The sequence below is a fragment of the Kryptolebias marmoratus genome, linkage group LG8 (genome assembly GCF_001649575.2).
Source record: "Kryptolebias marmoratus isolate JLee-2015 linkage group LG8, ASM164957v2, whole genome shotgun sequence".
Lineage (NCBI taxonomy): Eukaryota > Metazoa > Chordata > Actinopteri > Cyprinodontiformes > Rivulidae > Kryptolebias > Kryptolebias marmoratus.
In genome coordinates this window covers 21,648,491-21,663,400 of record NC_051437.1, presented here as the reverse complement: position 1 = coordinate 21,663,400, position 14,910 = coordinate 21,648,491, and the positions used below count along the sequence as shown (strand labels likewise).

The following is a 14,910-nucleotide window of genomic DNA, read 5'->3' as shown; positions in this document are numbered from 1 at the left end:
ACTAGTGGAGGAAGAAGAGGTGAAAGTAGAATCGCAGGGGGGCACTGTCTCAAAATAAAAATAAAAAAACTGACAGTTCGTAAAGACTATAAACGCGAAATAACGATATGCAGGCTTGAAACATTTTCACTAGCGTCACACATAATCCGTATGGCAGACATATTTTTGGACACTTTAGGTTTCACTATCTGAACTGTCATGGCCTCACATCCGAAAATCCTGAACTGGGGTCAATACAAATAATTTTAAACATAAAAATATTGTGATGTATTTTGGAGGTTAATATTTCATTAAAATGCCTCAAACTGCAGATTTCTACTTTGCAAAGTTTTGAACCACCCCTTATTAGTCACTCCACATCCTGTTTTGTTCACTGGTTTTACCTGATTTAAACTTACTGCACAGAGGAGTGGGGCAATACATATAAAACGTCACTACAGTCACTACGCACGTTGCAAAAAAGAGCTGTCAGAATAATTCACAATGTTAGTTTTCTTGAAATTGCACGACATTGTAAAATACCAAACGGCACAGTTTATGTATAAAATCGGTAAAAACCTATTACCAAGAAATCTACAGGAAATGTTTTTGAGATGGTGGGTACAATCTAAGGGGAACAGTGAAGTATATGCAGTATCCGAACAACAATGAAAAGGTTTTGAATCACGTTACTGTAGTAAAATTATGAAACAGATTAAAAAAAGAACACAATGTTCAAACATCAATCAGTTTAAAAAACAAATAAAAAAATTTGATATTCACAATGTACAGAGAAGAAGGGGCTTAACACAAATATGTAGAATGAATATAATGGGATTATTTTGAATATTATCTTGGTATGGTTTAGAACTCATAAGAATGTTATAAAAAATACATACAAATAAACAAGTATATCAACAATATATCTGATATACTTATCTAATTATCTCAAATGATTTACAGACCCTCACTGAACTAAAAATAAACAAAAATACATTTACTGAAAATAGTTAAGTACTGGACTAAAAATGATGTAAAAAAAAAGTTGTCAAAGTCCAAGGAACATTTTTAAAAAGACCTTTACAAAGCTTGGAGAAATGTTGACCTAGGCCACATTTTAAAATTCAATATTAACTTCAGAGTTCAAGTCTGGCACTTTTTTAAAGTATAAAGACATGAGGGGTGACACAAGACTTTTGCACAACACAGTGCATAATTTCCATATCCCATTTAATTTTTTTTGTATGTCTTTACGGTAATTTTTGTCTCTTTGTAGTATTTCTTTCTGTATAAAATTACCTCTCGACATTTCCTGTCTTTGATACATACAATATAATAAACAGATAGAAAAATATAAAATTACAATCTATTTTATATAGTTCAGAAATGTCAGAGCAATAATGGTAGTTCACTGAAAACAAAGTACTTTAAAGATATTAATTCAGACATTATTAACACCCAGTTTAGCACAGATATAATTCTGCATATCTGACCGTATTTGTTCTAATTTAAAATTTAATTTATGTGCATTGCTATTATTATTATTATTATTATTTGTATTAACTACCCTTACGTCATGTGCCCTTTTGACCACTAGGCGGCAGCACTTCCTTTAAACAAGAGAAAAAAGGAAACCCGTTAATTTCCGGCTTCCGCCTCCCGTTAGAGAGCAAGGCAAAGCTGCTGCAATGGGAAAGCTAATTTTGCTGTTGCTGAATTTGATAGTTTTATACAATATTGTCGCGGCTGTGTTTGAGGATCAAGTAGGAAAATTTGACTGGTAAGAATAAGTTAGAGAACCAATAAAATAGGGGTTTTGTTTGTAGATATTTATTTGATTCATTATGTGAAAATGCTAATGCTAACACCTGTCAAAGCCAAAAGCTTCGAGTCGGGGGTGGACTTTTAAGGAAATGGCATTGCTAACATTAATGATCATAGTCTTGTTTAATTATTTTGTTCCGTGTTATGTTAGCATGCTCGTTCTTTATAAATTATCTTTAAAGAAATCGGCAGATTCGTATAAAGCCTAAAACTTGGTAAAAACGAGGCAGATATAGGTGATCTTTGTGATCTTTCCTTATGTGTTTTTCCCCTTCTGAGCTGATTAAAACAAGGAGAGTTTTAGACTTCATCAAACCAGATAACTTAAAGAAAGCTCGGCTGTGTTAATTTGCTTTGTAGATTATCCCCGGAGTTTAAAAAAAACAGTAAATTGTGTTAATGATTTTTGTCTCTCTCGGGTTTTCACAGGAGGCAGCAATATGTAGGCAAAGTTCGCTTTTCTCATTTCGACACTCATATGCAGTCGTCCAAAAAGGTGCTTCTAGCAACAGAGAGTAATGTTTTTGCTGCAATAAATACCAGGACAGGAGATCTCTGTGAGTACTTTGTCAGTCTTAAATATGTACCTGTCAGTTGGAATATATTTATATATGTATATATATTATTAATATTTATTCTGTCTTTGTCTTTTACAGTCTGGCGACATGTGGACAAGACTGGGCCAGAGGGAAACATTGATGCTGTTTTGCACCATGGGCAAGGTGCTTTTCTTTTGTCACCACATTTGAACTTCAAGGCTTTTAGTTCTACCACTTCATACTTATAATCTATAAAACTTCTTTTATTGCCTAGATGCAGTGCTAGTGGTTGGTAATGGGCGCGTGCTGCGCTCTTGGGACATCAGTGTTGGAGGCCTGAACTGGGAAATTGTGCTGGACTCTGGCAGGTAAATGCCTTAATGATTGGAGTGGTGGAGTGTAAATGGTCCATACGTTGTTTAAGTATTAACTGCTTTTGTTCTGTATTTTAGTTTCCGATCAGCATGTCTGGTTGGTCAACAAGGCACAGTCAAACATGCTGCTGTTTTGAAGAAATCTGTCATCTCTCTTCATTACTTGTCTAATGGCCATCAAAAATGGGTGGAGAACCTACCAGAGAGGTACATGTTTTTATTTTATTTTACATTATTTGGTCAACAATTAGACATTTCTTCTCTAAATAATATGTAATCAAAAGCCAAAAATAATAGCATTTGAACATGAATATTGTTTATCTTCACAGTGAAACTGTGAATTACCAGGCTGTGCATTCAGATGGAAATGGTCAAGTCTACGCATTGGGAGTTGTTTCCCATTCCCACATTGCTGTTGTTGCTTACAGCGCGGAGGATGGTGAAATAATCAAGCAGGTAGAGGAACAGTTCAGCTTAATTGATTTAAACATAAAACAGACAAATATTCCAGTTTGTTCTTTGTATTGCTTGTGATGCTTTCAGGTTTCAGTTGAAGCTCCGTGGCTGTCAAACATACCAGCCAGCTGTGCAGTCGTTGGCCAGGGAATGTTGACGTGTGTAGACTCTACAACCATGTCCATTTACACGCTCGACTTATACCAACAGTTGCAGATGATACAGATCCCTCTGCAGGTATCTGAAAAAATAGACAAATAAAAATAGAACAAAAGCCATCCTGTTACATGAAATGTTTGTACATACTATTTTCTGTAGTTTTGTTTTAACTTTGCATTTAGTAGTAACCATTTAGTTATGTCTTTTGTTCTCCCACAGTCTCTTGGGCTTGAAGTCGACCCAGGTTTTCAGCCACACCTGGTGTCACACCAGCCTCACCCGGCCCGTCAGCCACTGTCGGAGTTCCTCCTTCAACTCGGGCCTGATCACCATTTACTTCTCCAGCTCAACAATGGTCAGATAGTTATTCTGAGGGATTTCAAGCCTGTACGTAATCATTTCTGCATATTGCACTTTTTCATGCATTCTAGAGATTTTTAGATTTACCTGTTGTTTGGGATTTTTACATTCCAAAATGTTACCAACTAATTTTCCTGTAAAGCTGCTTTACTACTGAAGGAAAAGTTCTCAGTGATTTCTAAAAAGTCTTTTTCACAACCCTATTTGTTTTGGCAGGTATCTAGGACTAAAAATATGTACTTGAGAGATATCATGCCTTCTAAAATCCATATTCAATAACTTTGTGAAAGTATAGAAAACTCCTGCTTGAGCTAAACCTTTATTTCCTTCAAAAGTGTTAAGATTTGAAAAACAATGTTCTTTTGAATTTAAAATAAGTTGATCCTAAATTTAGGCTTCAAAATACATGATAGTATTAAAAGAACAGAAATCTCTGGGTAGTAAAGTTGTCCGTTTGTTAGTAAAACTCTCGTAACACATTTGTTGTCATTTACAGGCCTTGCTTGTTTCATTTGCAACAACCGGAGAGAAGACTGTTGCTGCTGTCATGTCACCCAAGAATAAAACTGTAAGTTCACATCAAATTAAACTTTTCAGTTATGCTGGGATGAATTTTTTTTCTTTCCTTTGGGCTCCTTATGCAGATTTCAGTGAGTTTCAGGTTCTTTAGGTCAGTCTTTAATGTATTTTTGCTTGTAAGATGGTTGTACAATATATGACGCACATGTTTAGTGAATAATACATCAAATCTGTTTCTATCAGATTAAGACAGTTATTTTTGAGTAGACAGGGAAGAAAATACATTTTGAAAGGTGATTATTTGTTACTACCCCACAGGCTTGCGGTATTAACCTCTTTAGTGCTGAAAGCGGACGCAGACTTCTCGACACAACTCTGATTTTTACCGTGGATCCTAATGCAGGGAAACCAGAGAGGGTGAGCAACCATAGAGTTGAAATTGTCTTTAGAGGGAAATTTGAGACATCGGTTTATGATGTTGTGAGCTTCTAATAGCAGTTTTATAATCTTTGTAAATTAATTTAAACTCTGCCTCACAGCTTCATGTACAAGCATTCCTGAAGAAAGATGACTCTGTTGGCTACAGAGTCATGGTGCAGTCGGAGGATCACGCACTCACTTTCATACAGCAGCCAGGTATGAACAACAAAAACAGATTATTTATTTACTCATTAACCTTTATTTAACTAGGCAAATCCCACTGAGATCTCAGATCTCTTTTTCAAGGGAGGCCTGGGCCTGAAGGCAGCCTAACAAAAAAAAGAAAGGAAGGAAAAGGGTGCTTTTAAAGTCTCTACTATTCTACTTGATGAAGATAAGTTGGACCAGTAAAGATTGCTGCACTTTGCATAAGTGTTAGATTTCAGTTCAGCATTATCCTAATTTGCGATCTTCTTGTAATATTCAAACACAAGCCATGATACGTTCATAAGTATCAGTTCTGATGTGAGTTTTTGAGCAGTTGTTCCCAGCCTTTTTTTTTTGGTCTTCTCTCAATTCTACTTCTCCACCTATTTTATCCAATTTTTGAGAGCTTCAGATCATAGTATATCAGCCCAGTGTTAATGGCAGCTGAGGTTTCTGTGTGCAGTCATGTACTGCAGTGTCTTCTTTCATTTTACCACTAGGTGGTGTCAAAGTTCTGTTGTTTGTGCAAACAGTCAAGGTTTTTTTTTTTTCCAAAGGAAGGGGGACAATATTGCAATGTGGTTGTTAATGGAAAGCATCAACACAGCAGACTCTTGCAGGGTGTGGATGGTGGAATGAGTGAGTACAGGAGAATAATGAATGTTCCTTTTCAGGGCGTGTAATGTGGACAAGAGAGGAGGCTCTGTCAGATGTGGTGACAATGGAAATGGTAGATCTGCCCCTCACTGGAACGCAGGCTGAGCTGGAGGGAGAGTTTGGCAAAAAAGCGGGTAAAGGTCTAACCAGAAATAATAAAGTCCTTTACTTAATCTTTGTTAATACTGTTGTAAGATTTTTAATTTTCCTGCTTTTACAAACAGAAACCTATAGATGAGCTTATTCTTATCTTTTTACACCAATTCAGTGCAGGTGGTAAGTGACGTCAGAGAAATGTGTTTAGTTTTATCCTTACTTTAGCAGCTGCCCTACCTTTTTAATTTATAAAACAGTTTTCTGTGTATTTATGTTCTACTGATCAGTCTTAAATATGTTGTGATTTTTACTCAGGGTTTGGTTAGCTTCACATTTGTATTTGTCTTGTTTTTACTGCTGCGTGTGGATTCAGCTATACAAGGTAACACGTGTCTGTATTTGCAGTAAGACTTGACTCCGTCTTTTAAAACTAAAAAATACTTTTCAACAAATACTGAACATTCAATGTATTCAACGTTCTCCTTCTGTAAAGAAGAGAAATGTGCCCTTTTTTTCGCTCCGTGTTTTGAAAATATGACATGTATTGTAAGCTATGAAACAGCTGGTCTTGTTGTACTTTTTCTAGATGGGCTGATGTCTATGGTGCTAAAGAGGCTCTCCTCTCAGCTCATCATGCTGCAGACCTGGGTTGCTCACCTCTGGAAGTTGTTCTACGACGCTCGCAAACCCCGCAGTCAGGTCAAAAATGACGTATCCATCGAGAATCTGTCTAGAGACGAGTTCAACTTGCAGAAAATGATGGTTATGGTTACATCATCTGGAAAGGTATGAGGCTGAAGCTCTCCCTTTAATTAGTTTCAGTTTGTTAATCTTTCAGGAGGAAAGAGGAGCAGTTTTACACAGTTGTGGTTAAACTAGGGTTGGCTTATTTAGTCTAAGTTCAGACAGGCCTAAATTGAAACACAACAGGAGTACAATAAGTCTTCTCACTTTTTCCTGTGCTGTTAACTCCTGCTTCTTTTGTCTGTTAAGCTGTTTGGGATCGACAGCAAGACTGGCAGCATATTGTGGAAGCATTACCTTGACAACATCCCGTCTAATGCTGCTTTCAACCTAATGGTGCAACGGACAACTGCACACTTCCCTCACCCCCCACAGTGCACACTACTCATCAAAGACAAGGTATCTAATAAAAATAAGTCAATCAGGCCAATCACTAATTGCGCTTAATATAAATCACAGTTAGTGATTGATCTAAGCTTTTAGAAAGAAATAATTTCTCTACAGTTCTATATTTTTTACAGTTTAGTAGAGAAAACAGTGGTCTAACTTGTGTAATTTGATTATTAATTCCATTTTTATTCTGTTATTCTTTGGTCGAAGGACTCCGGTTTGGCAGCACTGCATGTTTTTAATCCCATTTTCGGAAGAAAAAGCCAAGTCGCTCCACCTGCTCTGTCTCAGCCCATACTTCAGTCACTTTTGCTCCCACTTATGGACCAGGATTATGCCAAGGTCTTGCTTCTTGTTGACGACCAGTACAAGGTGTGTATGAAACTATAAACAACAGATCAACAACTCTCTATTTTCCTTCCTCCAAATATCACTCTGTCACGGATTACACACAAAATAATGTTAAATAACTGGATTTTATAATTATAGAGTTTTTTTCAGTTTAAGTCTCTGTTTTTAATCTTAGGTGTCAGCCTTTCCGTCTACTAAGAACGTGCTGCAGCAGCTCCAGGAGACGGCTGCGTCCATCTTTTTTTATCTTGTTGACTCCAGTCAGGGACGACTCTCTGGTTACAGACTGAGAACGGCAAGTTAAAACTTCATGAAAAATTTAACAATGGACTTCTATGAAATGGTTCTTAACTACCAGATAAAATAATTAATCTTGGTGATTTTTGTGCTCTCAGGACTTGTCAACTGAGCAGGTCTGGGAAGTCGTAATTCCAGTTGAGGTCCAGAACATTGTCTCCGTTAAAGGGAAAAGGCCCAACGAGCATGTCCACTCACAGGGCAGAGTAATGGGAGACCGAAGCGTGCTCTATAAGGTATTGAAGGATCCTCCAAAACGTAGATTCGGAACTGGCTTTAAGAAAGTTCGGATCACGTTGTTTTTATTTATGCAGATCCATAATGGCTTGACTTTTTCAGTTCAGTTAGAAAGTCACAGCTCTTATTATTCAAGAACAATTTCCCCATGAATCATTTTGTCTCCACCATGCTAAACAAAAATCAATATTTTTTTTCATTGGGTTTTAAAATCTTTTCCTTGGAATTTGCATATAATGTTTGATCTTATTCCTGCACACATTTATTGTCCATAGGTTTGGCACACAAAGGACAGACGATCACAAAAGATAGTTAAGATTCTCCATTTGCAACTAAAAAGCTCAGTGATACATGGAGTAGTTGTTGGGAATTCTGTGTAACATTGTGTTGGGCAAACAGATCATATAATACATACATATTTTATACATTATTGCAACTAATAGCATCATCATTTTAACCCCAGTCTTGTCATTTGACTTGATTGTAGACATAAACAAATGCAACTTCATCATTTTCAGAAGGAGCCAAAAATAAATACAAATGCATGATTGTGTGTTTATGTTTTTTAGTACCTGAACCCCAGTCTACTGGCTGTAGTGACTGAAAGCACAGATTTGCATCAGGAGCGCAGCTTCATCGGGATCCTACTGATTGATGGCGTGACTGGTCGCATCATCCACGAGGCCGTTCAGAGAAAAGCCAGAGGACCCGTGCATGTTGTGCACTCTGAAAACTGGGTTGTGGTAAGAACGATCGATCTGGAAAGGGGCATAATAAAAACATACTCAGACAATGAGCAAAATGTGATCTCTGAACTTATTGTTTTCTGACTTCATAGTACGAATACTGGAGCACCAAGTCTCGCAGGAATGAGTTCTCTGTAATTGAACTCTATGAAGGAATGGAGCTCTACAACAGCACTGTGTTCAGCTCTCTGGATCGGCCACATGCTCCTCAGGTGCTTCAGCAGTCTTACATTTTCCCCTCGTCCATCTCCACCATGGAGGCCACCCTGACAGAGAAGGGAATCACCAGTCGCCATCTGCTCAGTAAGATCTAGAAAGATGAATTACTGTGAAATACTTATTATATGTGTCCAATTCATATATTTTACTGAAAATGAAGATCTAAACATTATGCTACCCTATTATGTCCTTTTAATTCGTCACAGTTGGCTTGCCGTCTGGAGGAATTCTGTCTCTACCGAAGATGTTTCTCGACCCACGCAGGCCAGAAATAGTATCTGAGCAAAGCCGGTAAGTGTTCCAGTCGGAATTGGCTTTAAAAACCGAGCTGTTAATGTTTCCCCTTACCTTATCCTCGTCTGACCTGTCGCCTCCACCTTCAGGGAAGAAAACCTGATACCTTACGCACCGGAGCTTATCATCCGCACGGAGTGGTTCATCAACTACAATCAGACCGTATCGAGAGTGCGAGGTATTTACACAGCCCCCTCTGGGCTGGAGTCAACCTGCTTGGTGAGTCTGGTCTCAAAGTACTGACAAACGCAATGAATCAATTTAAAAGGATGCCTTTTTGTGTTGTTTTGCAGCAGCTGCTGAATTAAAACTGCATAAATTGCCACTTTGGTTGCTTACCTTTTAAAATATCCATCATACTTTCTTAGTATTTATGACTTAAATAAATCTGAACATCCCCGTTTTTTTAAATTATTCTTGTTTAGGTAGTGGCGTATGGTTTGGACATCTACCAGACACGAGTGTATCCCTCGAAGCAGTTCGACGTGCTAAAAGACGACTACGACTACATGCTGATCAGCAGCGTTCTCTTTGCCCTCTTCTTTGCCACCATGATAAGCAAACGCCTGGCAGAAGTCAAGCTGCTCAACCGGGCCTGGCGGTAAACAAAGTCTCCCACGTCCTGCACCTGAGAGCCCCACGGCTACACGAAGGACCTCAGTCCGAGAAGATGAGATTGCTGAGGCCGAGCCTGGAGACAAACCCAGGCCAACGTTCAATAAGGCCCATAAGGAACTGCAGGGGACAGCGGGGAGGGGGTGAAAGGAGGGGTTAGTTAAGATTTTATGTGTTTGTTGTTTTTTTTTTTAACTTATTTTGCAAAAGGAAGAAATTATTACTTAAAAGAGCCAGTTTCTCCTTCTTTTGTGACACATCTTGATTAAACGTTTAACACATAATTAACTGCAGAAATTTCTACAAATGTAAAACTTTAGATGCATAAAGTTTAGTTTTTCTTGAATTGATTTAGAGATATCTTGCATCATAAGGCTGTTCCAGTCGAAACTGATAACTGTGTAAAAATGAAAATACAAGGAAAAAAAAAGAAAACATGCCGCTTGTGAGCATGATATGTTATGATACTTGAATGATTTGTGTTTTTAGCCTGCTGAATTGCCATGATAAACGTGGTTTTTTTTATGGCAAACGAACTGACTGTGAAGTGCGAGATGATAATAATAAGATGGCATGGATAAGAAAATGTTATTTTGTCATTGAAACCTATCTGAAGGCACTGTTACCACAGTCAAGGAAAATGTCCAACAGTAGCTTTCATTTTCCTGTTTTGATCCATTAAATTTGTTTTGAAAACCCAAATCTGTTTTGTTTTTTTTCCAAAATCTCATAATTTGTAAAAACTGTTAAAGCTCTGAACCTCTTAATTGGAATAATTCATATTTCAAGTAAACATTGTTCATGTCCATCTGTTTGGAAGACCTCAGCAATTATTACCAACACAAGTTTATGAACCTAAAAAAACCCAAAACATTTTTAAAGTTCAGATTTTCATAACTTTAGTCTTGGGTACAAAAGAAGACGGTAAATCATTCAAGGAATAAGTTATTTATTTCCATAAATACATCTAAAAACAGTTATTTACTTTTGACAATTATAAACTTGAAGCCGTTTCCAGGGTCTGAACTGATGCTGAACCTTCCATGAAACTGGTGTAACAAGAAAAAATGTAAACATTAGCCTGACAGTGTGAATGTGATGTCATTTTATTTTCATCTACGAATAAAAACAAATCTGAAAGGCCTAACCCGTAAGAGCTAAAGTCATACACGTAAACCAAATTTCTGTTAAGATAAACGATTTCAACAGGACTTTATTTTTTGTTTGTTTGTTTTAGACAAAACTAATGACCTGATTTTAGGTTGACTTGGAAATATACTTTCACTTTTCTGTATTCGGATCCCTGACTGTATCTTTGAAATGAATATTTCCAGGTAGGATGGTGTTAGCTGGAACTGAAATCTGTGTTAAAAAAAATCCAATTAATTTAGATTAAAACCCAAACAGTGAACTGCAGCAAAATAAACTCTCGAAGCAGATTAGGTTAAATATATTCCTGTAGTTCCATGTGTGTAACATTTAGCATAAATCTTAACGTGAGAATGACTGAACATTAAATCTATAAATATATTAGGCTTTTCAAGTAGCATTCTCAGAAAATAAAAAAAATAGCACAAGTGCAATGAACGGTTTGGCACAAGCCCAGCTTGTACCTTCAATTATTTGCTCTGTTGTAAGAAACACAGCAGGAGCTCAGGCTGGTTTTAGTGGCATGTGCACATGGCTGTCAGGGTTAAAAAGTTAATGATACATTTTTTTACGGTACAAAAACAGCAGTTTCTCAGCTTGAAAAGTGTTGCAGGAGGTATTTTTTTTCTCTCCACTATTTGTGAGAATACAATAACACTGTGTGCTGTACTGTGTGTTGTAAAAAGAAAAGAGAGTCTACAGAATACTGACCGGTAAAATGTTCAGTCAAAAACAGACACAAAAGTCTCACAGTGACATACCACAACAATGACGAGTCTGTAAAAATAACAACATCAGACGCATGAGTACCTGCTTTCACACACTGTGCAATAATGTACTTCTAAAAGACGTCAGTCACTGTTCTGCACTCATCAGATTTCAGCTTCTATCTTTTCTGCCAGGCGCCGGTACTTCCTGTCCAGTTCGGCTCACTCAGGAGTCTCTCTCGCCTCTCGGTGCGAACCGGGCGGCCTGGTGGCAGCAGAATGTAGTGTGTGGCGCTGGCCTGTTTGCCATCCTTCAAAATCGGAACGATACATGGCGAGAACTGGGCGGGAGGTGGTGCCCTTTCACTCTGCTGTCTCCGCAGGGCCTTGCTGACGTAGTTTGGATTAGCAGCAAAGCTCTGAGTGACGGGCATCACCCCGTTGATGTAAATGGGGAGACTCTTGGGGCTCGGCGTGCGGGGCGGGCAGGGTGGGACCAAAGGGACCCTTGGAGGGATTTTAGGTGGCTTTCCTTCCTCGGCGCTCTTTAAAAGAGCGGAAGGTTTAGGTGGGATGGGGACACGAGGAGGGATTTCTGGCTTTTCAGTGGGACAGGCTGTGGAGCTCACGTGCGTTTGAGCAGGAAAACCCGGGCAGGAAAGCCGGATTCTGGACAACCTCTGTTGTTCTTCTTTGCTTCCAAAAACAGCAGACACTGCATGCTGGTTGCTTTCTCTCTGGGGAGTAAAGTTAGCGAAGCTGGGGTTGTTAGCTCCAAACCTGCCTCCTGTGCTCATTTGTCCATCCTCTCTCCCGGGCCAAGAGAAAGCCATGGAGCCAATCCCAGACGCCCCGTCTCGCGACGAGCTCTCGCCGTAGGCATAATTTATTTGGCCACAGTATTTGGTGCTGCCCCGACAAACGGCCTTCGGGTAGCTTTTGGGCAAAAGGCTCTGGCGGTCACTGGTAAAGAATTCGACCTCGCTATCAGCCGCTTCATCGGACATGAACTCCTCAGGGTCAGGCAGAGGGGGGAGGGGTTTGGCCTCTTTCTGGTGGCCCCCAAAAACTTCTTGTTTCTGGGAGGAAGGGACCACCTGATCCCCCTCACTGGGCAACAGTGTGTTATCGGATGTCAGGTGGTAAGAATCAGAGTAGAACGGGAAAATGGAAAAGGGGCTGTTGGCTGTGGAAAGAGAGACAAACAGCGTATTAAAGAACATAAAATCCTAAATTTCTACTTTGAATCAAGAAATCCCGTCTTTGTTATTAAAGGTCTGCTATCTCTGTTGCTTCCTGAAATGTAGAAAAAAAACTCACAGAGGAAGAAGCATGGAAAACAACCTCTAATAAAAACAGATACAGGGCAGGAAACTGGAGGAGAAATATGTTGAAAAACAACCGCTAACCTATCACCCTCTTCGTCAAACATCAGCCACAACACCCCGATTAACACAAGAATCGTCATTATCTGCAGAGCGGGCCACAATCTTAACTGAGCTTCCCACAACATTCTCTGTGAAAACATCCGACGTGCCCCAGACTGCAGGAACAGCTGGTGACCAGGGAGCGATAGCTTCCCTCCTCTTTTTGTTCCTACTCTGATACACAACTGAGCTCCGATGCTCCCAACTCATCAACTCTCTGCCTGCAAACTATTTGTACAGGATTAAACCCAAGACTGCAAATCATTATACTGATTACAGTATGAAACTTACCCAGAATCAAGAAATCTATCACTTAAAAATGCAACTTTACATAATTATGTAACAGAAATAGTCTAATTTGGTAAATACAGTCATTTCTGCAAACAGATTCAATTACAGATAAATAAAACTTAATTTTGTCAATTTAAATTAGTATTTATGTTGTTATGTTACACTCATTTTTTTAAGTTACCAACTCATGAAAGAAAATGAAAACACTGAATTTAAAAGTTATATCTAAACAAGAAACAGACTCACAGGTAAATTCCTTTGCCGTTTCTTGTTGCTGTTGCTCCCTCAGGTTGTGTTCGATGTCGGCACTCGAGCCGAAGCAAAATCTGTAAGGCAAGACAAGTTGGAAAATCCATACTATATGAGTAAATCATTCCTGCAGGGAGTCTGTTAGTGATTGTACATTAAAAAACAAACATAACACGTCTTTACGTACTGCACAGGGGATCTCTGTGCTGTTACTTTCAGGGATTTCTGTCCATTCCTATTTTTAGGAAATGTCTTTTCCCATTGATTTATTTCATTTTTTTTTTAAATCGCTCGGCGCTATGGAGGCTGGCAGTTATATAATTGCCTGTGTGTGTGTGTATGTGTGTGTGTTCATTTGTCTGTCTGGGTAAGCAAAACATCTGTTGATCCACTTGTTGGATTTTATGGAAACTTCCATAAAGTAATGATTAATGTACAAAAATGACTGATTAACCTTTGGAGTCAACCTGATTCAAGATGGCGTCCACAACTAATTGACCTTGACAAACACTAAAATGGCTGCAACTCAAGTCAGTTTTACAGACACTGAAGTAAAGGTTTGTTTGGTAGTAGCTGAGAGTCCTTCCCAACACATAATCTTTGTGCAAGTTTGAACCTTTGACACACAAGGCAGCAGGGGATCCATATTATTTTAAGAAACGCTACTTTCATTGTGAAAAGTAACTCTTTATAGTCTCAAACAGAACACTAAAACTGAAATTTGTTTATTTGCAATTGTTTGTGGTACAAATAGGCTTAAACTTCTTTATGCACAATGCAACATTCATATTTTGTTTTTAATTCCTTTGCTATATTCAAGTACCATTTGTGTACCTGTTAATGTTCTGCTGCCCCCAGAAGTTGTTCTGGTTTCCATCCATGTTGTGACCAGAATTGTTTCTTTTATAACTCCAGGTTTCCTTGATGCTGACTGAGAGCTCCGGCACGGTTCAGCTCCATCAAACCCATCACAAAAGCATTTTAGGCAGCAGTGAGCTGTGGGGAGACATACAGAAACTTCTCAGAGCAAATTAAACAGTGAGCATAGAGACAACAAACTCTAAATCTTTGATTATTATCGGGGTGTATCGGGAACCCAATCCTCCACACACAGCAGCACAAGTAAAGCTAACAAAATGAGATAAAATATCTTAGGAAAAAGGAATCACACACACGCAAACAAAATATATGACACATACATGAAAACGTTGAAGCAAAAAAATATAAATCTAATTTATAAGAGCTGTGCATAAGAGTGTGTTAAAAGAGTTGGTATTTAGACACTTTAATGTAACAAAATGCCAAAAAATGTTGTGTACATGACAGATATGCAACTAAATCCTGACAAAATAATGTTTAAAAAGAGTAAATGGTGACAGGCTCTTACATTTTAGGTTCATCCTTATTTCTGCTCGTCACAACAAACAATAAAATATAACCGTGCACTGTTTTTTCTGAGCTTATGAGAGAAAAAAACAAACAGTCCAGTAAATTACTTCAGTCTGCTCTGGCAGCTATTGTACAGTACAGTACGGGTCGCTTTGTAGTTCCAGCCTATTGCACAACCTCTGGGTCAAATGTGGGGGAGAGAGAGGGGGTGAACG

The 14,910-nt window shown here is 38.5% G+C and overlaps 2 protein-coding genes across 3 annotated transcripts in view; one reads left to right on the top strand and one right to left on the bottom strand.

The window, feature by feature from the left end:
• Positions 1 to 1,605: 1,605 nt before the first annotated feature.
• emc1 (ER membrane protein complex subunit 1) lies at positions 1,606 to 10,185 on the top strand. 2 transcript variants are annotated; one of them, XM_017417909.3, is made up of 23 exons: positions 1,606 to 1,759; positions 2,233 to 2,360; positions 2,460 to 2,525; positions 2,617 to 2,710; positions 2,795 to 2,923; positions 3,046 to 3,172; positions 3,260 to 3,409; positions 3,551 to 3,718; positions 4,188 to 4,259; positions 4,529 to 4,627; positions 4,750 to 4,846; positions 5,512 to 5,628; positions 5,964 to 5,972; positions 6,177 to 6,376; positions 6,584 to 6,733; positions 6,935 to 7,096; positions 7,251 to 7,370; positions 7,471 to 7,608; positions 8,179 to 8,352; positions 8,448 to 8,658; positions 8,781 to 8,865; positions 8,958 to 9,087; positions 9,294 to 10,185. In XM_017417909.3, the coding sequence occupies exons 1-23, from the start codon at positions 1,668 to 1,670 to the stop codon at positions 9,471 to 9,473; spliced, it is 2,898 nt and encodes a 965-aa protein (XP_017273398.1). In that variant the 5' UTR covers positions 1,606 to 1,667; the 3' UTR covers positions 9,474 to 10,185. The 2 variants fall into 2 exon arrangements, with proteins under 2 accessions (XP_017273398.1, XP_017273399.1); XM_017417910.3 differs by lacking the exon at positions 5,964 to 5,972.
• A 230-nt stretch (positions 10,186 to 10,415) lies between these two features.
• The window catches only part of LOC108236719 (ERBB receptor feedback inhibitor 1), a 7,027-nt gene continuing 2,532 nt past the window's right edge, over positions 10,416 to 14,910 (bottom strand). The window contains exons 2-4 of the mRNA XM_017417587.3: positions 14,141 to 14,302; positions 13,304 to 13,383; positions 10,416 to 12,525 (exon numbers count right to left, since the gene is read on the bottom strand). Coding sequence (XP_017273076.1) covers positions 11,519 to 12,525; positions 13,304 to 13,383; positions 14,141 to 14,187 — 1,134 coding nt within the window. The 5' untranslated portion in view covers positions 14,188 to 14,302 and the 3' untranslated portion in view covers positions 10,416 to 11,518. The remainder of the gene's footprint in view (positions 12,526 to 13,303; positions 13,384 to 14,140; positions 14,303 to 14,910) is intronic.

Excerpts from the sequence above, each read along its gene's own strand:
- emc1 (XM_017417909.3), top strand. The coding sequence starts at position 1,668 with ATGGGAAAGCTAATTTTGCTGTTGCTGAATTTGATAGTTTTATACAAT. Across the intron at positions 1,760-2,232 it reads CAAGTAGGAAAATTTGACTG|GAGGCAGCAATATGTAGGCA; the intron begins GTAAGAATAAGT and ends GGGTTTTCACAG. Across the intron at positions 3,719-4,187 it reads TTCTGAGGGATTTCAAGCCT|GCCTTGCTTGTTTCATTTGC; the intron begins GTACGTAATCAT and ends TGTCATTTACAG.